This window comes from Pristiophorus japonicus, chromosome 6 (assembly GCF_044704955.1).
Source record: "Pristiophorus japonicus isolate sPriJap1 chromosome 6, sPriJap1.hap1, whole genome shotgun sequence".
NCBI classification, from domain to species: domain Eukaryota; kingdom Metazoa; phylum Chordata; class Chondrichthyes; family Pristiophoridae; genus Pristiophorus; species Pristiophorus japonicus.
The window spans coordinates 182,194,742-182,219,583 of NC_091982.1; the positions used below are offsets into that span (position 1 = coordinate 182,194,742).

General features: G+C 47.0%; 1 protein-coding gene across 1 annotated transcript in view; it reads left to right on the plus strand.

The window, feature by feature from the left end:
• The first annotated feature begins 1,200 nt into the window (after positions 1-1,200).
• LOC139266233 (intestinal-type alkaline phosphatase-like) overlaps positions 1,201-24,842 on the plus strand; it is a 54,810-nt gene continuing 31,168 nt past the window's right edge. The window contains exons 1-4 of the mRNA XM_070884062.1: positions 1,201-1,420; positions 2,149-2,211; positions 3,802-3,912; positions 20,423-20,538. Of these exons, the coding sequence (XP_070740163.1) occupies positions 1,201-1,420; positions 2,149-2,211; positions 3,802-3,912; positions 20,423-20,538 (510 nt within the window). The remainder of the gene's footprint in view (positions 1,421-2,148; positions 2,212-3,801; positions 3,913-20,422; positions 20,539-24,842) is intronic.

Sequence of the window (24,842 nt, forward strand, 5' to 3'; positions counted from 1 at the left end):
AAGTTTAAAAATCGCGAAGGCTCTCCTCTTTAAGTGAAGGGGAGAGCCATGGTGACGCGGCGCCATGATGACGTCACTCTGCAGCGCCTCCAACTTCCGCCCCTCAGGTGTTGCTACCGCCGTGTATCCACTCCTCTCGTGTAGCCACCGCCCGCATTAAGAGCATCTTAGGGATCCGAATTTTTAATAAACAACAACGAGTGGAATTTCGCTCAAGAGGCAACCTCAACCATAGCTGCAAGTAAAAACCATTGAAACGGGGTGCATTTGCCCGGTTTCGGATGGGGGGCAGTTTCTATCCCAAAGTGTTTTGTTCAGCAACATACCATGATGAACACAAAATTCACCAAAATATGTGTTGGGCACATCTCCAGAGCATTGAAGAGAAAGATTAAAATGAAAATCCCAGGCCACTCTCATGCACTTCTTAGAATCACCCCCTCCCCCATTTCCATCATGATCAGCTTCAGAAAGAATTGATAGAGGGCAAGTGTGGGGAGATTGAAAGAGGAGAACATATAAAACTAACTGCAGAAAGACTGCAATGTTATAAAGTTGAAGTTCAATCACCCGTTCTGATCTTAGTTGTCACTGCGTTAGGGAGCTGTTGTTTGTAAAATCAGATGGGGAGCCATCTCAGGGTTGGTTCATGCACAAATATTGTGAAAGTCTGTGAAAAGTTTGTCCAACTGCTCATTTTCTTGACTGTATGTCCCAGTATGTGTTGAAATAGCATCCTAGGCTCCAGTTAGAAGGGAGGGAGATGTGCGTGCGTGTGTGCATGCGCTTGTGTGTGTGTGATGGTGCATATGTGAGTGTATGCTTAGAAAATCAGCCACGGTTCCTCACTGCCATCCAATGGGTCCTATTGGATCCATGTGTGAAGGAGTTGAATGAAGACACAATTAAGTTAAATTGTGATGCCCCTTCGAGCTGGCTATCTAGGCTCACAAATGAAGAATGGCTTCATTTGCAAGTCATTCAATGAATGGTAGTCAGTGCTTGCCCTAATGAGGCTAGGAGAACGAGGAAGGGATTCACACCCTGAAAAATTACTTTAAAAAAAATGGAAGGCATTACCTATTACTTTTGTGAATCTTATCTGGTTCACTTTGCATCAAAAACCCTTCAAGATCTGAACCAGTTGTCACATGATCTCTGCCAAGCCAAAAAAGCAGTTTTGTTTAATTCTGTTAGTACATGGTCCTAGTTCTCTTTGTAAAGACTTTGCTGCTTCAGTACAACAGCTACAAAGTGCAAGAACACCATTTGCTGACAGATGAATTGTACTATACAAACACACATACCCAGTCTGACATCCCATCATCAACAGATGGGAACAATTTGGAAAGGCTTGTGCTGCTTTTGGCTGATGTGACAGAAATTCAGCATACTGGGAATATTATTAAATTAGGACACAGTTGGAGCAGAAAATGAGCAATTTACCAGAACCAAGTGCAAAGATTATTTCTGTATATTTACTAGTACAATCAGCGATTGGGGCAATGAACATATGGGACACTAATAACTTTTGTATCATTTTAGTTCCTGTATAGGAACTAAAATGATAGGAACTAAAATGATACAAAAGTTATTTTTGAATAATATTTAACAAAATAAGCTCTTGGTCTGCTGCAGGAAGCTTTTTAGTTGTAAAACTTTAAAAGAACAAAATAGCAGATGTAGACAGACAGCTTCTTATACTTTTCAAAGTTGAAATCTTATTGAAGATCAAGAATATGTGTTCCAATAGGTTTCCTGAAGGTGGAATTCCTGCAAATGTCTCCCTTCTTGTAATGGGGTAGACACCCCGCGGGCTGCAGTTCCATGGGCACCAATTGTCTCCAGTGCCATACCCAAGCCATTCTTCATTTGTGAGCCTAGATAGCCAGCTCTAAGGGCCATCACAATTTAACTTAATTGTGTCTTCATTCAACACCTTCACACATGGATCCAATAGGACCCATTGGATGGCAGTGAGGAACCGTGGCTGATTTTCTAAGCACACACTCACATACATACCATCACACACACACAAGCGCATGCACACACGCATGCACACCCTCACCCTCCCTTTGAACCGGAGCCTAGGGTGCTAATTCAACACATACTGGGAACAGCGTTGATAATCAGATCTGCTTCACCAAGGATGCAAGAGAGAATTGGTAGGTGAGCGGCTACAGGTCTCTGTGGTGCACCTTCCAGTAGTCAGTATGTTTTGGTGAGGCGGTGGTGCAGACACCCAGAAGAGAAAGAAAATAAGTAAGTGGGTGGGGCAGGGGTATTAGTAGATATAGGGAAGTAGTTGGTATAACATTGCAAGGTTGTTTTGTGCTCTTTATCCGAACACTTGAATGGTATTCCCAATTACTATCGATTCAGTGTAGGTCTCTCAGTATAACAGCTCTCTCTACAGGTCTTGAAGCTTACTGCATTATTTTGGTTACAACAGCTATTACAATGCAAAAACCAGATTTCAATATACAGCAGTTTGTATCTTTTATATCGCTGCTACAGAGACATAAGATGCCTGATATTATATTTACTCTGGATTGAATTAAGTTACAAATTGTGATTATTCACAATTTGCTTGTACTTGGTAGATAGGGCAGAAACATAGGATTACACAGGATATATGACACAGAACAGGCCATTCGGCCTAACCAAACCATGCTGGCATTTATGCTCTACTCGAGGATCCTCCCATCTTTCCTCATCTAAATCTATCAGCATAACCCTATAATTCTCCCTCATATGATCATCTAGCCTCCCCTTAAATGCATCTATACTATTCGCTTCAACCTCTCCCTGTGGTAGTGAGTCCACATTCTCACCACTCTTTGGGTAAAGAAGTTTCTTCTGAATTCCCTATTTCTTGGTGACTATGTTGTATTGATAGGCTCTAGTTATGCTCTTCCCCACAAGTGGAAACATTCTCTCTCTATCCACTCTATCAAAACCTTTGGTAATTTTAAAGAGCTCTATTAGGTCACCCCTCAGCCTTCTTTTTTCAAGTGAAAAGAGACCCAGCCTATTTATCCTTTCCTGATATGTATACCCTGATATTTCTGATATCATCCTTGTAACTCCTCTCCAGTGCCTCTATATCCTTTTTAAAATATGGCGACCAGAACTGTAGCAGTACTCTAAATTTGGTCTAAACAAGGTTCAATACAGGTTTAGCATAACTTCCCTACTTTTCAATTCTATACCTCCAGAAATAAACCCGTGTGCTTGGTTTGCTCTTTTTTTATGGCCTTGCTAACCTGTGTCACAACTTTTAGTGATTTGTGTATTTGTATTCCGGGATCCCTTTGTTCCTCTACCCCACCTAGACTCGCACCCTCCAAATAATAAATGATCTCCCTCTTCTTCCCACCAAAATATGCTACCTCACATTTATCTGTGTTGAACTTCATTTGCCAATTATATGCCCATTCTGCAAGTTTATTAATGTCCTCCTGTAATTTGTTGCCGTCCTCCTCAGTATTGACTATCCCCCACCCCCCACCCCCCAAATTTGGTGTCATCTGCAAATTTAGAAATTGTGTTTTTGATTCCATCGTCTAAATCGTTAATATAAATTGTGAAAAACATCAAACGTCATCTTATTGATTTTCATTTTATTTTTCCAAATGATTTTGAGGGCCCAGCAAACTTAGGAATGTGTAGTAAAAATATATATTTTAAATAAATTATGATTTTATTTAAAAATTAAACACTTATTTTTCATAGATTTATTATAACACAAGTCAAAATTGAAACTTCAAAGCTAGTATGTTTTATATATTATAGTAGAAGAAGAGGACCCATTGTTCTGGAATTCGAAGGCTAAACAAGCATTGAAGACTGCTTTAGAACTACAACCATTAACACACCATGCTAAAAATGTTATATTGTTTCTTGGAGATGGTGAGTAATTCTTTATTCCCTTCACAATCAAGTTTTTTTCCTTATTTTATATTTGCTCCTTCACAGCATCGCACCTCTGACGATCCTTTAGACTGGTTGAACATCTAAGGTTTCCAATACTTGTACTGTTATTATTAAACCAGCATATGTTGCATAATCTTGGTGGTAAGAAGATTCATATTCCAATGGAGGCCATGTTGCCAGATTTGAGTTTATAAAATATAATTGTGCAGTACCAAAAAGATTTTACCATAAAACTGATAAATGATCACTTCATTGACAGGAGGATGTAATTACAATGTGATAAGTTTACATTTCCAGAAAATTATAATGGAAAAATTTGGCAGGAAATGCAACATAAGATTTTTAACGTATTCTACCTAATAATATTTAATCAAATATTACATTAAAATAAGAACAGAATATATGATTTTAAAATAAGGACTGAATGATCCCTCCAACCAGGTTTTTGCCCTGCCACAGTATCGAAAAGGCTCTTATCAAAGCCATAATTTATATCCTTTGTGACTGTGACAAAGGTAAACTATCCCTCCTCATCCTTCTCGACACAGTTGCCTACACCATCTCCTCCCAACACCTCTCCACTATTGTCCAACTGGGCGTGACTGCATTCATTGGTTCCATTTGTATCTATCTAATCGTATCCAGAGAATCATCTGCAATGGCTTCTCTTCCCACTCCCGTACTGTTACCTCTGGTATCCCCCAATGATTATCATTGTCCCCCTCCAATTTCTCATCTACATGCTGCCTCTTGCCAACATCATCCAAAAACACAGCTTCAGTTTCCACATGTATGCTGATGGCACCCAGCTCTACCTCACTACCACTTCCCATGACTCTTCCTCGGTCTCTAAATCGCCAAACTGCTCCGTTCCTCAGCCACCAATTCCGTGACAATTGTCTGAGGCGGAACCAGACTGTTCGCAACCTTGGTGTCATATTTGACCCTGAAATGAACCTCCAACCACATATCCGCACCATCACTAAGATCACCTATTTCCACCTCCGGAACATCGCCAGACTCCATCCCTGCCTCAGGTCAGCTGCTGCTGAAACCCTCATCCATGCCTTTGGTACCTCAAGACTTGATGGTTCCAACACACTCCTGGCCTGCCTCCCACGATCTACCCTCCGAAAACTTGAGGTCATCCAAAACTTTGCTGCCCGTGTCCTAACTTGCACCAAGTCCTGTTCACCCATCACCCCTGTGCTTGCTGACCTACATTGGCTTCCGGTTAAGCAACGCCTCAATTTCAAAATGTTCATCCTTGTTTTCAAATCCCTCCATGGCTTCGCCCCTCCCTTTCTCTGTAGTCTTCTACAGCCCCACAACCCATCGAGATATCAGTGCTCCTCTGATTCTGACCTCTGGAGCATCCCCAATTTTAATCGTTCTACCATTGGCAACTGTGCCTTCAGCTGTCAAAACCTTAAGTTCTAGAATTTCCTCCCCAGACCTCTCCGCCTCTCTACCTCTCTTTTCTCTTTTAAGACACTCCTTAAAATCTATCTCTTTGACCAAGCTTTTGGTCATTTGCCCTAATAACCCCTTATGTGGCTAGGTGTCACATTTTGTTTTAGAATGCTCCTGTGCAGCACCTGGGATGTTTTACTATGTTAAAGGCGCTTTATAAACACAAGTTGTTGTATGCGTACCCTGGTTGAAACATCCTTTGCCCTTTAACGTCACCTCTACAGAGGACTACATTTGTGGAACACCATTGGAGATTGACTAGTAATATAATGGAAGAGCCACAGAAATCCCATTAAAAACAAGAACTGTGCTTGGGGGCTGTTCTCACCATTCCTGCCGAAGTTATGGCAGACGAGTGGGAGAACCCTCAGGGAAATTTACCCTCCTTTTGTTGTTTCTAATAAAGAAAATTGAAGATGGTCATAGAAGCTCATGTTGCCAGTTATATTTGGGGTACATGTCAAAATGCTTCCACCTGGAGCTACATTAAAATATGCAGATAATGGTGGGGATGCTCTTCTTGATATACAGCAGGACGTCAAATGCAACCGATGTCCTGGAAATCACATCCAGGGTTGTATTTTTGGTTAGTTTGCGCCTCGTTTTGTGAGGTGGCGGGGCAGCAAATGTTGCATCTGGGCGTCAAACGGGCGTCCAGGATTTTGCGCCCGGGCAGAACTTTCAGCATTGGTTTTGTGGTGATGTTAAAGGTGTTAACCGCCCGACCTCCGTTTGGATCATAATGATGACATAAATCATTGTGCAAGGCTGCATAACACCCTGGGCGAAACATTCGGGCCTTGCGCCTGATTTAGCGTCCGCCTGAAAAACTGACAGGAAAAAGCTGACATTCCCATGGGGCAGCAGGCATAATAGAGGCATCTTTGAATGGAAGTTGGACCATTTCATATCGGAGTTGTTGCATACTGCTATGGTTTAGCGCCGAACGCTGCGTGAATCTGCAGAAGACTTCCAGGTGAGTTAACTCTTTGACAACCAGTTCGCAAGGGCAAAGTATGCACGGCGAATGGAATTTAAAGTTCCCAATGAGCAGGGTGTGCCAGACTGAGAGGGCTATAGGCTCTGAGCACTTTGCTTGAATGGGGAAGGGATGGTTTTGAGTGAAGCCTCGCGACTCAATGCCACTATGTTGGCTTTTCGCCCACTTACTCAGCAAATGAGAATCAAGACAGCAATGTTTAAGGTCAAGGAAATATTTTATGAAAAATGTAACAGTATCAACCCCCACTCCATCCCCCCTGCACCCAACAAAGCCCACAATAATTCACCAGATACACACTTATGGACACAAATCTGCATCCTGCAATGAACAACATGAATATAAAAAGAAAAACTGCATCCTCCACTGGACAATATGCAGCATTCATTAACAATGCATTCTGCAGTGCACTACATTTTTGTGATGCCCTAATGTTTATGGGTTGCGCTTTTACCCCCCCCGCCTTCCCTTCATCCACTCCCATGCCTGCTGCTCCTTCTCAATGTGGCATCAGGGCGTGCAGCAAGGCTGCCAGAGGGCTGCTGTCTTGGGGGCTCAGACAATGGAAACTGTGTACGAGGATGCACTGGACCAGCTCCTGGCCTGGAAGGCTCAGCTTCTGACTGGTTCACTTCTTCCTCGGCATTACCAGTCACAGGTGGTTTGGGTGTCAACCATCATTGGTGCTTGGTTGACGAGTGAATGGTGGGAGATGGAACGCTGTAATCCTGAGTAATGCCAGCATCTCCCATTTCCCTGGAGCCACTGTCGTCGACAGGGCTGGGCCTTAGCAACCGGAGCACGATGCAAAGGAGCATCTTGCTGGCCTCCTTTGGCATCATCATTTCCCCGTGGGACAGTGGGGAATGCAGAGAGTATGGAGGCAGACATGGACTGCATCACTTGCCTAAGCTGAAGTAGAGCTTGTGCCTGTGATACGCCTGAGTCTGCTACATGATCAAGGGCACACGCCACACTCTCTGGAATTCCACTCCCACTGCTCGAGGTCACCAGCTTCAGTGTGTGGGTAAAGATGGCCTCGCTGGACTCACGGCTCACAGCAACAATCTGCCGACTCTACCTCCGTAACTGTCACAATGAGCTTGTCAATGCTCGTGGGGATCTATCCCAATGCATCAATGATCTCACGGTGCATCGCTGTGGTTTCTCTGGACACGGTCACCAGGTCAAGTTCCATGTCTGCCTGTCTGTTAGCAGCCCGACTTTGCTGACTCACCCTCCGGAGAGCTGGCCTGCGGGATTCCACCCAAGTTGCGTTGCTGCACGCCACTGGGCCCAGGAGCCTTCAAGTCGTCAAACGCCAGGAACGCAGCCTCGTCCCCAGATTAACTCAGTCCCAATGGGACATCGGGTGGGCTGGGATGCTCTGCTGGAGATGTATCATCCATTTCATCCTCCTCCAAACTGTGACGTGGAGGGCTCCCTCAAGGGATGCGGCGCCTCTGGTTGGTCATCTGGAACTAGAAAGCAACAGACGTGTGGCTAGCAGCAGAGGAGGGGGATGAGTGACATGAGGAAGGTGGCATAGCACAGGCTCATTTGAAGGACCGCCGCGACTCCATTATATGTCTCAATGCAGTGTTTTGAGTCGCATGATCCATTTACTTACCCTCAGTATCCAAAGGGGGCTCAGCAACTCCATCAGCAGCTGTCCAACCTGTGACGCCGATAAGGGCTGACACTCCTTCCTCCACATCAGTGAGTGGAAGTGTCTGAGGTGGACCCCCGCTTGTCCACAGTTGCTCCCTCCGGTTGTGGGAGTGCTTTGACTGAAAAGATAAAAATGTGAATGGATAAAAAAGGATCATCTGCTGTTGTAGCACAGATGGCCACTAAAATAGTTTATGCCATATTTTATGAATGTTCTAGGGGCCTCTGTTTAATGTGCTTGGATCTTGCATGTGCTTCATAGAAACATAGAAAATAGTTGCAGGAGTAGGCCAATCGGACCTTTATGCCTGCACCACCATTCAATATGATCATGGCTGATCATGCAACTTCAATACCCCATTCCTGCTTTCTCTCCATATCCTTTGATCTCTTTAGCCGTAAGGGCCACATCTAACTCCCTTTTAAATATATCTAACGAACTGGCCTCAACACCTTTCTGTAGTAGAGAATTCCACAGGTTCACAATTCTCTGAGTGAAGAAGTTTCTCCTCATCTCGGTCCTAAATGGCTTACCCCTTATCCTTAGACTGTGACTCCTGCTTCTGGACTTCCCAACATCGGGAACATTCCCGTGAGAATTTTGTATGTTTCTATGAGATCCCTTCTCATTCTTCTAAGTTCTAGTGAATATAAGCCTAGTCAATTCAGTCTTTCTTCATATGTCAGTCCTGCCATCCTGGTGAACCTTTGCTGCACTCCCTCAATAGCAAGAATGTCCTTCCTCAGATTAGGAGACCAAAACTGTACACAATATTCAAGGTGTGGCCTCACCAAGGCCCTGTATAACTGCAATAAGATCTCCCTGCTCCTATACTCAAATCCTCTCGCTATGAAGGCCAACATGCCATTTGCCTTCTTCACTGCCTGCTGTACCTGCATGCCAACTGACAACCTTCGTCAGTATGTTATCGAAGTCTACAGGCATTTAACATGGGGTGTGTAAGAGGTCTTTCAGAAAGCGATGAGAGCAGTTGCAGTGCATTGTGATGAACGGTGTTAATTATGTGTAGAGATCATTCAACGCAAATAGGGTGCCGAAGTATGCCTTCCTTTCTGTTATACATTGTGGGAGTGTTATGTATTTAATAACTCAATAGACTGAATACAGTAAACTCACTCAGGTGCACACCTGGCTCAACTTTATTCGGGCCCAATGTGCCCACATTACGTGGTGGCTTGCTTTATATACCTGGCCCGCACACACATGAATACAGCCCAGTGACTTCCGACAGTGGCGCCCCCCTGGTGGCTAGTAACCCCAAGCATACATACATGACAACATCCCCCTTCAAGATCTTAGTATCAGTCTTTTTACAAGTTAAGATGGTCCGGGGCTTTCCGCTTACAAATTGATCGTCTCAGTTCAACTCCAGTTCTGGGTGAGCGTTCTGAGTCAGTTATGACTGGAGGCGGGGTGGCCGATCTAATGGGAGTGGCAATGACCATGTCAGAGATTGAAAGTCCAGATTCATTGATGACGGCGGAGTCCTCTGATGAATGAATATAGGTTGGTTGGTCACTGATCGTATCCTCCTCAACTTGTTCCAGTTCCTCCGTGTGCCGCAACTCTCTTGTTTGTTCTGCGTGATCCGTGCTGGATCGATCATCCCCTGCCAACTCTGCCACGTGGTGAGTCGCAGCACTCTTGCACATTCGCTGGCGGTGCCCCATTGTTTCACAGCTTTTGCACACGTAGTGCTTGAATCGACGTTGATGGGCTCGATGATTACCTCCGCAGCGCCAACATGGTGCTAATGGATTTGCATTCATGCCCGATGGCGGACTCTGAGTCATCCTAGGTCTCGCAGCTGCAGACGTGTAGGCCCTGCCATATGCAGTTCTGCCTGCTAGCGACATTATTTTATGCACAGTACATGCCGTGAGCTTCGATGCTGGGAAGATATCTGTCTGGTATTATCGCTCGTGGATATGAATGCCTGGGCTATCATGATGGCCTTGCTCAGGTCTAGGGATTCGGCAGACATCAGCTTGCGAAGAATAACCTCGTGGCCGATGCCAAGCACAAAAAAGTCCCACAGCATTTCCCCCCCAAAATCCAGAAAATTCGCAAGTTCCCGCAAGACGTCTCAGGTCGACGACATAACTCGCCACGTCCTGGCCCTTGGAGCAGTGGTGCATGCCGAAGCGATACCTGGCCATTAAGACGCTCTCCTTCAGCTTGAGGTGGTTCCGAACCAGTGTACACAACTCTGTATATGTCTTCTCCGCTGGTTTCTCCGGTGCTAGCAGATTCTTGATGAGGCTGTATATTGTGGACCCACACATGGTAAGGAGAATCGCCCTGCGCTTCATCGCTTTATCGTCCCCATCCAGCTCATTGGCCACAAAATACTGGTCGAGACGCTCAACAAAGGCAAAGAGACCTGGGTGTCATGGTACATCAGTCATTGAAGGTTGGCATGCAGGTACAGCAGGCGGTTAAGAAAGCAAATGGCATGTTGGCCTTCATAGCGAGGGGATTTGAGTACAAGGGCAGGGAGGTGTTGCTACAATTGTACAGGGCCTTGGTGAGGCCACACCTGGAGTATTGTGTACAGTTTTGGTCTCCTAACCTGAGGAAGGACATTCTTGCTATTGAGGGAGTGCAGCGAAGGTTCACCAGACTGATTCCCGGGATGGCGGGACTGACCTATCAAGAAAGACTGGATCAACTGGGCTTGTATTCACTGGAGTTCAGAAGAATGAGAGGGGACCTCATAGAAACGTTTAAAATTCTGACGGGGTTAGACAGGTTAGATGCAGGAAGAATGTTCCCAATGTTGGGGAAGTCCAGAACCAGGGGACACAGTCTAAGGATAAGGGGGAAGCCATTTAGGACCGAGATGAGGAGGAATTTCTTCACCCAGAGAGTGGTGAACCTGTGGAATTCTCTACCACAGAAAGTTGTTGAGGCCAATTCACTAAATATATTCAAAAAGGAGTTAGATGAAGTCCTTACTACTAGGGGAATCAAGGGGTATGGTGAGAAAGCAGGAATGGGGTACTGAAGTTGCATGTTCAGCCATGAACTCATTGAATGGCGGTGCAGGCTAGAAGGGCCGAATGGCCTACTCCTGCACCTATTTTCTATGTTTCTATGTTTCTATGTTTCTATGTTTCCCAATCATCACCCTCTACAAATCTCTCTAAAGTACCAACGGCATCTATGACCGCATGAAAGTTCGTAATCTGTTACTCATCGCCAATTGTTAAGTATGGAAGAACTCCACAAGACTGAGTACTGTGAGCTAAAACTGATGTGACCTTAGTTTCTTTAATACAACTCCAGAGTGCCTAAGCAGCCTGGCAGACAACCTTTTATACTCCCTTGCACGAGGTGTACAGGTGACCCTTGGGCCTCCAACAGTTGCGCCCTCTAGTGGCAAGTCTTACACAGTTACAATGTTTACATACATGACAAGGGTTGTAAATTAAAAGTTCATTAAAGAAAAAGGTATTGTGATAGCTTCAGTTGCAGCAGCTCTGCACTGTGGTATGTGGCAAATAATCGTATTCAAAGTGTGAGGAGTTGTTCTATGAACAATGGGCTCAATTTTCCCCTGTCATTTGCACCATTTTTTGGTGCGTGCTGTTTTTTCTGGTATATTTATTTTTTTCAAGTTTCCCCCTGTGATCTGCACTGGTGTAAATGACTTAGTTACGATTTTTCTAGACCAGTTTTTTTTTATCTGCGCCGGTTTTATCAGCTCTTCGCAATTTGGCAAACATTTTTTCAGGTTGGCGTATACTCCCGAAAAACCTTCTGGTGAGTTAAGAAAACCAGCGCACATTCACAAATCTGCGCTGAAAGACACCATTGTTTTTAAATCAATTTTGGAGGGAGTCAAAAACACTGTCAAAATTAATAATAAAGTTCAACTTTTTTTTAACCTGTCAACATAGAAGTGTAAATTTGTTGGATTTCAAAAGTTTTCTAATTTTTTTACTCACTCACACGCCACCAGCGAACGTCTTGAAGGAGGGCTGGAGGGTTGTAGGTTTCACTGGCAGAATCGGCCTCGCGCCCAGACACAGGGGCTCGGGGTTCAGCTACAAAACAAGCCGTTGGGGTGGGGGGAGGGTGAGGAGAGAGAGAGAGAGAGCAAGGTGCCGATCGAAAGGCTTGGTGGAGGGGGAGGGAGAGAGAGAAGTCACTCCAATTATGAAAGGCTGGGGGGTGGGTGACAGGGAGAGAGGAGAGGAGAGGAGAGGAGAGAGAGAGATTGGGTGTGGTCCATCCATACAGACCCGGAGAGATTGGGTGTGGTCCATCCATACAGACCTGTGCTGCCTGCTTTCCAGCCGTTTTGAGCTTCTTTCAAAGGTTAAGTTTAAGTATGGGGGCAACACTGACAATGCCATATCTTGTGTCAGCCTTCTACATCATGGTACTACGTAGGAGACAATTGATTCGACTTCATCGCATCAGGAACATCAGAGCCCGTAGGGTGCTGGGCAGGAGGCCTTACCCACCTCGGATATATCGAGACAGGCGTTCGTACCTCCACCTGAGTGATGCAGACTGTGTCAGAAGGCTGCGTTTCCGCAAAGAAATTGTAAGTGAGATCTGTGAGTTGGTCAAAGCAGACCTGCAACCTAGAAGCATCAGGAGGACTGCTTTGTCAGTTGAAGTGAAGATTACAGCTGCACTTTCATTCTATGCCTCCGGATCGTTTCGAGCTACAACTGGGGATGTGTGCGCCATCTCTCAACAAGCAACACATGTCTGCATTCGCCAGGTCACGGCTGCAGTGTATGCACGGAGGAATGACTTCATAAAGTTCCCCATGACCACCCAAGCAATCCATGACAGGGCTGTGGGCTTCTCCAGGATTGCTGGCTTCCCAAAGATATAGGGCTGCTAGATTGTACCCACTTCGCCTTGTGAACACCTTTGAAGGATTCCGAGATGTACAGGAACAGAAAAGGCTTCCACTCCATTAATGTATAGCTCGTGTGTGACGACATGCATCGCATCATGTCAGTCGATGCAAAGTACGCTGGCAGCACTCATGGTGCGTTCATCCTATGCAACAGCGTTATATCTGCCATGTTTCAGCAGCAGCCAGAAGGGCAGAGCTGGCTACTGGGAGACAAAGGGTACGGCCTCACCACCTTACTCGTGATGCCCGTACGCGTAACCCGCACGGATGCTGACCGTCAATACAACATGTCGCACATTACGATGCGCAACATCATTGAGAGGCCCATTGGCATATTGAAACAGCGTTTCCGATACCTGGACCATTCTGGAGGCTACTTGCTGTACTCCCCTGAGATTGTCGGTCAGTTCACTGTTGTGTGCTGCATGCTGCATAACTTAGCCATCATGAGGCAGCAGAACCTGGTAGTGGAAGACCCACGTGCGGTGAGAGTGGCTGATGATAATGATGTGGAAGACGCAGATGATGAGCAGGAGGAAGAGGAGCAGGAGGACGAGGAGGATGAGGAAGCCATGCAAGTGCCTGAGGCCGGAGCACGACGGCGGAGGAGGGCGGGCCATCATGCTCCTTTAACGATTGCTCGAGCCTTGCGCCAGCAACTCATCTGTGAACGCTTTACTGATGCCTGATGGCTCAGCAACAACTATACCACACGGACCATGTTTACTGTTTGGAGCTGTTCCGTAGTGTGTTGTGTTAATGGAACATGATTCAGTTTTAATGTAAAATATATTTTATTCAATAGTTTACAATGTACTTAACTTAACTTTAATAAAATTATTCTTGTATCAAACTTTGCTTCAATATCACTCTTTAAGATCACTTAAAAACTTTAAAATCACTTATAAATTTGAAAATTTACATAACTTCCAAAAAACTTTTAATTTTAGAACAGTCCAGGCGAGATACCAGCAACCACACCCAAAGAAAAACAGACACCAAGGCAAACAACTGAACCACAACTCAGACGTTCCGCGAGAGAGCGTAGACCACCTGAGAGACTGAGCCTATAAAAACAATAAGACCTTGGGGGAGGGTGATGTCATGTATCTTACATTATTATATATAACTGTATCCTAACATGCTATACATGACTACAATAAGATATGACATGTAACCACCAGGGGTGCACTTGCAAGAGACAGGTATATAAGGACAGGTCTCAGGCAAGTGCAGCATTCCAGAGCTGTGAAATAAAGGTGCAGGTCCAGAGTGACCTTGACTTCACTACATGCCTCGTGTGAATCTGTACTGAAGGGACAGGACTTTACAGTGGGTCCCAGTGTTGTGGTGCAGCGAAGCACACCCAGGGCACCACCGTCCCAGGCTGCAGGTTCCAGTGGGGTGGAAGGAGGGGAAGGAGAGCTCGACTGCGCTCTCCTGAGGTGCAGGATCTAACAGATATGGTTCAGATGATGTCATTGAGTGCGGAGAGCATTGACCTTACCCGATCACTCCTGGAAGCCATCAGTGGGGTGAGTGATGAGGTAGCGGGACTATCGGGAGAAGTAACAGCAATGACGTGAGAAATGGGAACGATATCTGAGACCATCAGTGAGGGACTAGTGTCCATGAGGGAGGGAATGTCAGAGGTAGTGCAAACCACGTCACTGACCATGAGGGAGGGAATGTTGCAGGTCGTTGAGACACTGTCAGGGCACATGAGGGACGGCATGTTGGAGTTAGCTGCTGCAATAAGAGAACACACCCAGACCCCGCGTCCATTAACAGAATCAACTGTTGTTCCCTCTGTCTGTCCACCAGGTGTGGTGCGAGTTCCACATTGTAGTCTGCTTCTGGTTCCACAGTGTTGTTGGTAAATCTGCTTTTGACTTGGTCTACATGCCTCCGGCAGGTTTTGCCATTGTCCATTTGTACTACCAGTAGCCTGTTTCATTCCTTGCCTGTTACTGTCCCTGCAAGCCATTTGGGACCCCGGCCATAGTTTAGCACAAACACTTTGTCCCCTATCTCATTCCATCTCCCCCTCGAATTTCTGTCATGGTACTCAGTCAGCTTACGGCGCTTTGCCTCAACGATTTCGTGCATGTCTGGGAGGATTAACGAGAGCCTTGTTTTTAAAGTCCTTTTCATCAACAGTTGCGCGGGGGGGGGGGGTTCCCAGTCAATGAGGGCGGACGAGATCTGTATGCCAGCAGCAATCGCGGCAGGCAACTCTGCAGCGTGGGACCTTGGATTTGAAGCATGCCTTGTTTAATGATTTGCACTGCTCTCTCCACCTGGTCGTTGGAGGCCGGCTTGAACGGTGCCGTCTTGATGTGATTTATGCCGTGGTCAATTATAAAATCTTGTAATTCTGCGCTGGTGAAGAACGGACCATTGTCACTGACTAATATGTCAGGGATTCCGTGCATTGCAAACATGGTTGCGAGGCTCTCCACAGTGGTGGAGGGTGTGCTCGAGTTAAAAATGGTGCATTCGATCCACTTTGAAAATGCATCGACAACTATGAGGAACATTTTGCCCATGAATGGGCCCGCATAGTCTACGTGCACCCGCGACCACGGTTTGGTAGGCCAGGACCAGAGGCTCAGTGGAGCCTCCCTGGGGGCATTGCTGAGTTGGGCACAAATGGTGCACCTTCGGACGCAGAGCTCCAAGTCCGCGTCAACACCAGGCCACCAGACGTGGGATCTGGCTATGGCCTTCATGAGAATGATCCCCGGGTGCTCGCGGTGGAGCTCCCGGACAAATGCCTCTCTGCTCGCAGAGGCATGACGACTCGGCTGCCCCACATCAGGCAGTCTGCTTGTAGTGATAGCTCATGCATGCGCCTGTGAAAGGGTTTTAATTCCTCGGGGCAGGCATCGCGAGCCTCTGCCCAGTCACCGGTTAGGACACATCTTTTTACTAAGGATAACGTGGGGTCGCTGGCCGTCCAAGCTCTCATTTGGCGAGCTGTCATGGGCGAACCTGTGGACTCAAAGGCATTGATTGCCATGACTATCTCGCAGTCCTGTTCGTCAGACCTTTCCTTGGTTGCCAGGGGTAGCCTGCTGAGCGCATCGGCACAGTTGTCTGTGCCTGGTCTGTGCCTTATGGTATAGTCGTAGGACGCTGGCATGAGTGCCCACTGTTGAATTTGCACCGAGGCTTTGGCGTTTATTGCCTTGCTCTCAGATAGGAGGAACGTGAGGGGCTTGTGGTCGGTTTCTAATGCGAACTTGGCCCCGAAAAAGTATTGGTGCATCTTTTTGACACCGTACACGCACGCTAGCGCCTCCTTCTCTACCATTCCGTACCCGCGAAAGTGACCTGGAGGCATAAGCTATGGGTTGTAATTTGCCCACAATATTGACATGTTGCAAAACGCACCCGACCCCATACGCTGACGCATCGCATTGAGAACTAGCTTTTTACCTGGATCAAAGAAAGTCAAAACATTGTTGGAACACAGAAGGTTGCGTGCCTTATTGAAGGCGCATTCCTGGGCGTCCCCCCAAAACCAATTGCACCCCTTCCTGAGTAGCACGTGGAGAGGCTCCAGCAGCGTGCTTAAGTTCTGCATAAAGTTCCCAAAGTAATTGAGTAGCCCGAGAAAGGCACGCCGTTCTGAGGCATTCCGGGGCCTGGGTGCCAGGCGAATTGCTTCTGTTTTGGACTCTGTTGGGCAGAAGGATTCCATCAACGGCAATCCTTCTGCCCAAAAATTCAACCTCGGGTGCGAGAAACAGGCACTTGGATTTCTTGACTCGTGGGCTTACCCGATCCAACCACTTTAGTACTTCCTCCAAATTACGGAGATAGGAGTCGGTGTCCCTGCCCGTGATAAGTATGTCGTCTTGAAATACAACCATCCCCGGGATGGACTTGAGCAGACTCTCCATGTTGCGCTGGAATATGGCAGCTGCCGACCTGATGCCGAATGGGCATCGATTGTACATGAAAAGGCCTCGATGTGTGTTGATGGTGGTGAGTAGCTTGGATTCCTCGGTCAATTCTTGCGTCATATATGCAGATGTGAGGTCTAGTTTTGAGAAAAGTTTATCTCCAGCCAATGTGGCAAATAAGTCCTCTACTCTGGGCAGCGGGTACTGGTCCTGTAGGGAGACTCTGTTTATGGTAGATTTGTAGTCCCCACAGATTCGTACGGATGCATCAGGCTTCATGACTGGGATGATGGGACTTGCCCAGTCGCTAAATTCCACAGGTGATATAATGCCTTCCCACAGAAGCCTGTCCAGTTCGTGTTCAATCTTTTCCCTCATCACATAGGGTACAGCTCTGGCCTTGTGATGGACTGGTCCAGCATCCTGTGTGATGTAGATTTTAACTTTGGCCCCTTTGAAAGTGCCCACACCTGGCTGAAAGAGATGTTCAAATCGCTTTATAACTGTTGAGCAGGAGGTCCGTTCCTCTAATGACATGGCATCGACATCATCCCATTTCCAGTTTAGTTTTGCTAGCCAGCTTCTCCCCAGCAGTGCTGGGAGGTCTCCGGGGACAATCCACAGGGGAAGTCGGTTCACTGTCCCTTTGTGTGTGACAGAGAGCATGGCGCTGCCAAGGACTGGTACGATTTCTTTGGTATAGGTACTTAGTTTGGTTTCGACCCTTGTGAGTTTTGGTCTGTCTCTTTTATGCGGCCACAGTTGTTCAAATTGTTGAGCGCCCATGAGAGATTGACTCGCTCCCGCATCCAGCTCCATGTTGACAGGTATCCCGTTGAGTAGGACCTCATCATTATAGAAGGCGTCCTGTTGTAGGAGCAGCGGCCATTGATCGTGTTGACCCGCTGTACATCGGTGTTCCGGGTACTGTCCCCACCGTCTTCTGGTCCGCTTGCCGACCCAGCTGAGCTGTCGTTTTTTTGCACATGCGGGCCAAATGCCCTGTATATTCACAGTTCCTGCAAACAGCCTGCTGAAATCGACATCCCCTTGACGATTGCCCACCCCCACACCTCCAGCACAGACTGCTTCTATTGTTCACAAAGAATGAGCTGCGTCTGGCTGATCTCTCTTGAGCTTCTCTCAGTTTGTAGTTGATTGCTCGCATTGTGGGTTGATGAGGTATGAACGGCCGTTCCTGTGGCCCTTGATGGCTTCTGGCAACACTGCCTGCTGTCGAGAGCCTGTTCTCCTGGTTTTGTCTGTGTGTGGGGGTAGCAGCTTTTCTAATGCTGTGAACTCCTTGTTCCATTATTTCGTTAGTTGTCATACCTGCATTGTAAATCAACCTCGTTTCTTCTTCCCCTACCAAGAATGTCTGTGCAACCAGTGCTGCTGCCTCTAAGGTCAGGTTCTTGGTCTCTATGAGCTTTCGGAATATGCCTGCGTGGCCTATTCCTTCAATGAAAAAGTCTCTCAGCATTTCTCTCCTCAGTTCATTGGAGAACTCACATAAACTAGCCAACCTCCGAAGTTCCGCCATGAAGTCGGGTATGCTCTGGCCCACACAGCGTCTGTAGTTGTCGAACCTGTGTCTGGCCATGTGTCGGCTGCTCGCTGGCTTCAGGTGGTCTCTTACCAGTGTGCTCAATTCTTCAAACGACTTGCTTGCTGGTTTCTCGGGTGCCAGCAGATCCTTCATTAAAGCGTATGTTTTCGAGCCACAGCTGGTCAAGAGATGGGCTCTTCTCTTGTCTGCTTTGTCGTCTCCTAACCAGTCTTTGGTTACAAAGCTTTGCTGGAGCCTTTCTATGAAGTCCTCCCAATTGTCTTCAGCATTGTACTTTTCATCTGATCCGTTGTTCGCCATTCTGTGGATTCTGTAATCCCGTAACTCGTCGCCACTGTAAAGTCCTGTCCCCTCAGTACAGATTCACACGAGGCATGTAGTGAAGTCAAGGTCACTCTGGACCTGCACCTTTATTTCACAGCTCTGGAATGCTGCACTTGCCTGAGACCTGTTCTTATATACCTGTCTCTTGCAAGTGCACCCCTGGTGGTAAGGTATGCTGGTGGTTACAGGTCATATCTTATTACAGTCATGTATAGCATGCTGGGATACAGTTATATATAATAATGTAAGATACATGACACCCACAATCTCGGAAGGTGTGAAATTGTGGAATGTCCCACCATCACACAAACCACTAGTCACAGAAGGGGCTGTCACTTCCATGAGCGGCACCTCCTCCAAAGTCAGTACAACAGTGAGAGCTTCATCCAGCTCCATCCCCTCCCTCTCACCCCCCGGATGGATTGGAAGATGTTCTCTTCAGGCTCGTCCGTGTCTGAATCTACTTCTGCATCATCAGGGTTGGCCTCAAGTTATACAAAATATAACAGAACAGACAAATGGTTAGCAGCAGAGGAGAGGGCAGGGTGGGTGGCATGAGTAGGCTCACACATTGCAGGCCAGGCGGCAGGTTCATTTGAAGGGCCACGATGAATTTTCAGGACTTACCCTTTCTCTCGAGTGTGGGCCCAGCTTGTGCAGTGGTGATTGCTTTTTTCCAGGCAGGACCATCAAAGCAGTGATCCTCTCTTCCAAGGGTGTCAATGGGTGCAGATTTGCCAGGCCTCCTCCTGTTCAAGTTCTTTTCCTTTTATTATGTGCCACCTTCCTCTGCAAAGATGAAAATGCAACTTTTTAGAGAGAGTGCCTTTCTGCTGGGTGGGACATGTACAGCTGGTCACATTAAATAAATGAAAATATTACTTACACTAATTACTTGACCAAGGTCCTGCCATTTCTTTTTACACTGGCCTCCAGATCTCATGGTGGTCACCACGGCGCAGTAATCATCTGCAACTTGGTTCCAGCGTTTCTTCATTTCTTTTGATGGAACTTTTATGTGACCTCTGCTGATGTCCAACTCCTGCCATCTGGTCTCAATGACAGTAACTAGTGCCTCCACTTCTTCCTGTAAGAAATTCTTGGTCCTTGCACCGCGTTGCACCTCGCTGCAGCTGTGATTTTCCCAATGCGCTCTCACAGCACTCCTTCTCATACACAACTGGTTCTTTAAAAATGTCCGATTGCCAAATCCAAGCTGTGCTGAGCATGCGTGTCCATTGGAACAACGTCAAAACGTAACTTTTTTCCCCGCACATGCGCAGAAGGTACGGCTTCGTTTTTTGGCACAAACAGCAGGCTTCATCCCCCGAGGAGACAGGACACGCTGCGCGGCGCCAAATTCGAATTATAGATCGGGGAAACTTTGGCAAAATATTTCTGCCGCATTTCTGGCCTAGAAAAACAGGCGTAACTCTGGCAATATGCCAGAAAACGGGCTTGGGGAAAATTGAGCCCAATATCTCCTAAAAGTGATTATGTAAAATTGTCTTGGTCAAAGTTCTTATTTTGTGCTGCTTATCAGATTCTCTTTGTATGACCAATGAAACATCTGAACAATTTCATGTAGTAAATTCATTCATTGACAATTAATCATATCCATAATGTTTTTTAGGGATGGGATTGCCAACAGTGACTGCTGCTCGAATACTCAAAGGTCAAATGCAACAAAAAACTGGAGAAGAAACTATCCTAGCAATGGAGGCATTCCCACATGTTGGTCTCTCCAAGGTCAGGCATAGCAGACATAATACTCTAATATTCTGTGAAATTATGGCTTTTATCATGTTTTTAATGACGGTTAGAAAAATGGGATTGAACAAATATATGCATCCAAGCATCCCATGATTAAGCATTTTCATAATGTGCTCCCAGCCAAAAACTTTCAGTAGCTGACTCTTGATATTTCGGTAACAATTATTGGTGTTGTTGCATTTGTCAACAATGAACAAGAAGGTGTGCATTTCAGCGCACTGCGTGCTGTTTAGATACAAGGTTTGGACGGTCCCTGCTGTGCTAAAGTGTAGAGGAACACATATCTTCGATTTTTGTATTGCTCTTACATTGTAGGTAGTTTTGTATATTTTTCCTATTTTCAGTTGCCACCTGTGATTCATTTGACTTCAGAGCAGCAGCATGACCTCTGTTGGGAGTATTCTATGGTAGTAATTTTACATTGCAGCATGTGACCTAACCAAGTCCAGATATGAATAAGCAGAAATTCTTTGGGCCCGAACTTGGTGCCACCAACTGCCACTGAGTTTTTTCAGCGGTCTCCCCTCAGTGACAGATTCCTCCAGGTCTGCCACCGGCAGGAGGGGAGTGCCACTGGGAACCACCCGCTGACGGCCGCTAGCGTGCAAGTCGCGTAAGTGGCCTCCCGCCCACCGAACTGGCAGATTCTTCCGGGCAGGAGTCGGTGGCAGCAGGGGTCCGCTGAAGGTTTTCCTTTTTTTTCTTTGTCTTTAAATTTAAATTTTTATGTGCCTCCCTGGGCCCGACTCAATCCTCAGCGGCACTTTGGCGAGGATCGCATTTGCCATCGAGATGGGAGCTCCCGCCTGCTGCTTCCCAGATTCACGCCGTAAGTCCCTTTTTTGCCGCCGGTAGGTACTGGTGGTCCTTTGGGCGGCACTTGGGCGGGCCTTGGCTTTGACCAAGTTTGGGCCCTTTGAATTTAAATTCTTATTTATCCTAAATATTCGACAGTTTGATGAAACACAAATATAAGAAAAGTCAAAGGGGTGAAAAGATTATTCAGTCCCAATAGTACCCTGACTCTCCCATCCATTTTGAAGAGCTTTAGAGCTAAAAATTTGATAGCCCCCGAAAACTGGTGTGGGCATCACGATTAACCTGCGCCTGTTCAAAGTAATGCAGGCCACATGCAAACTTCGTGATGCCTGCTAATTTAAATGATAATGGCATGCAGCCCAGTGCTAAATGTGCTGCTGAGTGGCTGCACGCTCAGCAGGGGTCCAAGTTTATGCAAGGCTAGCCTGCAGTTCTTAAAGGCAGCCTGTTCCTCTTAAAGGGCAGGTGCAGTTTGACGGTACCAGGTGCTGGAAGTAATTGCAGAAGGGAGTTTCACCTGGGAATCTTACAGGAATGGCACAACAGACCAGAGGGAGAGAGCTCCAAGGTTCTCAGACACAGCACTGGAGGCATTAGTACAGGAGGTAGAGAGGAGGAGCAAGGTCCTATTTCCATAAAGAGCCAAGAGGTCCTCCAGACACTGTGAAGACAGTGGGAGCAGATAGCGACGGAGGTCAATGCCAACAGTGTTGCCCCAAGGACCTAGATACAGTGCCGGAAGAAGTTCAACGATCTCACATGAGTGGTCAAGGTCAGTGAATGCATCTTCAAATGCCATATCCCACAAACTGCACCACTAGCCTCACACACTGCTCATTGACCACATCCCATTAAACTATCAACAATCTCTATCAATCACGGCTAATAACTCACATTCATATCTCCATCTCACCCTCACACACGCTGCAAGCCTCACGCCCACATCTCACAGCTTGTACACACTGCCTGCTATTCAACCATGACAACCTCATCAACCAAACAAATTGCACCACACTCACTGACACACCCAAGAAATCTAACCTGGCCAGGCAATGGTGCAAGAGGAAGAGGAGAGTGATGATGAAGAAGAAACACCATCACTTGATCTGACACTCGCAGCTACTAGCCCAGATACTGGCACTGCGTGGACCTTAGAGGGTATCTTAAAGGCAGGTTCTGCACGTAGTGAGTCACCGGGCACAAGTGGGCTGCAGGCAAGGCAGGGGGACAGGGTAGCACTGGTGTCAGCTCCCCAAAAGGCAAGGCCGCATACGAGTTCTGCTCCACAGAACTCAGATGAGGACTTTGATGGGGCGCCCTATAGAAGAAAGTTGATGGGTATGCACAACAAAATGCTTGGTGCAGTGGCAGGCCTGCCACTAAGTCTGAATGCAATGTCAAGGAGAATGGAAGAGTTCAGCTCCAACTTTGCACAGAGCTTTGCAGAGAGCTTGGAGCCCATCCTTTCCAGCATGGAAGAGGTGGGCAGATTCATTAGCATGCTTGATGACCAACCATCATTGAGCGTCTGATGGCCGATGTCTCAGATTCCATTGCAGCACAAGCAAGTGCCACCCAATGTCTGCCTGCTGCATTGGAAGTTCAGACTGATGTCATGCAGGGTCAGCTTGTTGCCGTGCAAGCACAGACTGCTGCCATCATGGGTGAGTTTACCAGTGTTGAAAGGGGCTTGCAGCAAGCTGTCCTCCAGTAGATTACTGGGATTGCTGAGGCGCCACCCCAGGAGAGTAGCAGTGGTTCGGTGGAGGACGAACCTGCTGTCCTCTCTCAGGATGACAGCATTCATTCTCCCACCACTTCCACTCCGCCAATGCCTGTCAGCCAGCCAGCCCAGACTGCTACTGCACATGCTGAGGCAGTGCAGTCCAAAGCCAGGCCTACTAGGCCCAGAGCTGCTTGAAGTCGTCCTGCAAGGGCAACTGCAGTCTTCCTCCACTGAAGGTTAGCAGCCATCCACCAGCCATGTTGCAGCCACTGGGGTAGCACTGCATAGGAGCACTAGGAATGCAAAAGATAAATCGAAGACAGGCACTAAGGGAATGATCAAGGTGATTCGCTGACATGAATGAAATATTGTAATGGTTTGATTCATAAAATTGGTTTGGAATATTTGTTTTATGATGACTTTTATTGTAGCATTGTGGCCAAGTGGATGCTGTGATGGTCAGTACCAGAGGAAATGTAAGGTGTGGGAGGCTTCCTCCTTCTCCTTCTCCTTAGCTGGTTGCCATATGTCTCATAGCATGGGCTGTGTCCTCATGATGGCAAAGTTGTGGAGCATGCAGCAGACCACGACAAATCTTGAGATGTGCTCTAACGAGTACTGCAGAGCTCCTCCAGAGCGATCCAAGCAGCGGAAGCAGTGTTTAAGGACACCAATGGTCTACTCTATCAGATTCTATGTGGCAGCATGGCTTTCATTATATGCATGCTGGCCACATGTGCGTGAGTTGCGCAGCAGAGTCATGAGCCAGATGATCAGCAGATAGCCCTTGTTGTCCAGTAGCCACCCTCTGGTATGTCGTGGTGGCTCAAATGCTGATGGTACAACGGACTGGCACAGAATGAAGGCATCATGGCTGCTGGCAGGATCCCAAGCATTGACTTCCAGGATGCGCTGAGTATGGTCACTCAGCAGCTGGACATTGAGGGAGTTGAATCCCTTCCAGTTGTGGTACATCTCCGGATTGAGATGTGGCGCCCGCAAAGCAACATGTGCGCAGTCAATGGCACTCTGCATCATGGGGAAGCCTGAAATCCTAGTGAAGCTGTGTGTTCGCACCGCCTACTTCTATCTGGCGAATGTAATCAGCATACAGAACCTCATTCACCTCCCTTATACAGGAGTTGATGGCGAACTGGGAGATGTTACACATATCGCCAGCTCCAGCTTGGAAAGAGCCCGATGCAAAGATGTTCAAGGCCACGCTCACCTTTACAGCCATTAGAAATGCTGTCCTCACCCTGGACTGAGGCTGCAGATTTTCCGACAGCAGGTAGCTGATTTCAGTGATTACCTCCTTAGTAAAACGGAGATGTCGCATGCGCAGTTCCTGGCTGAGGTTCAGGTAGGAGAATTGATCCCTGGAGGCCATGGGTGAATATGGCCTCCTGCTCTTCTCCCCCTCCTTCTCCTGCCTCTAGCAACTTGTCCTGCTCTGTGTCGCCTCTACTTATTCTCCCTTTCATGCTGCAGGTCAAACTACTGCACCCATGTCTGGGAGCAACTTGGTATTGACTTGCAAGAAGACCCCTTGCAAGTCAATACCAAGTCCCTGAGCATGTGTCACACCACTCCTTGTAGATTTTAGGCAACTTTGGGCAACTAGAAAGCACCAAGCACTTCTACAAACTCAGCAACAGCGAATAGAATCAATCAGCAATTAATCCGTAAGTAGGTGATGATTCCTTTAAATAGCACTGGTGGGGGTGGGGAGAGT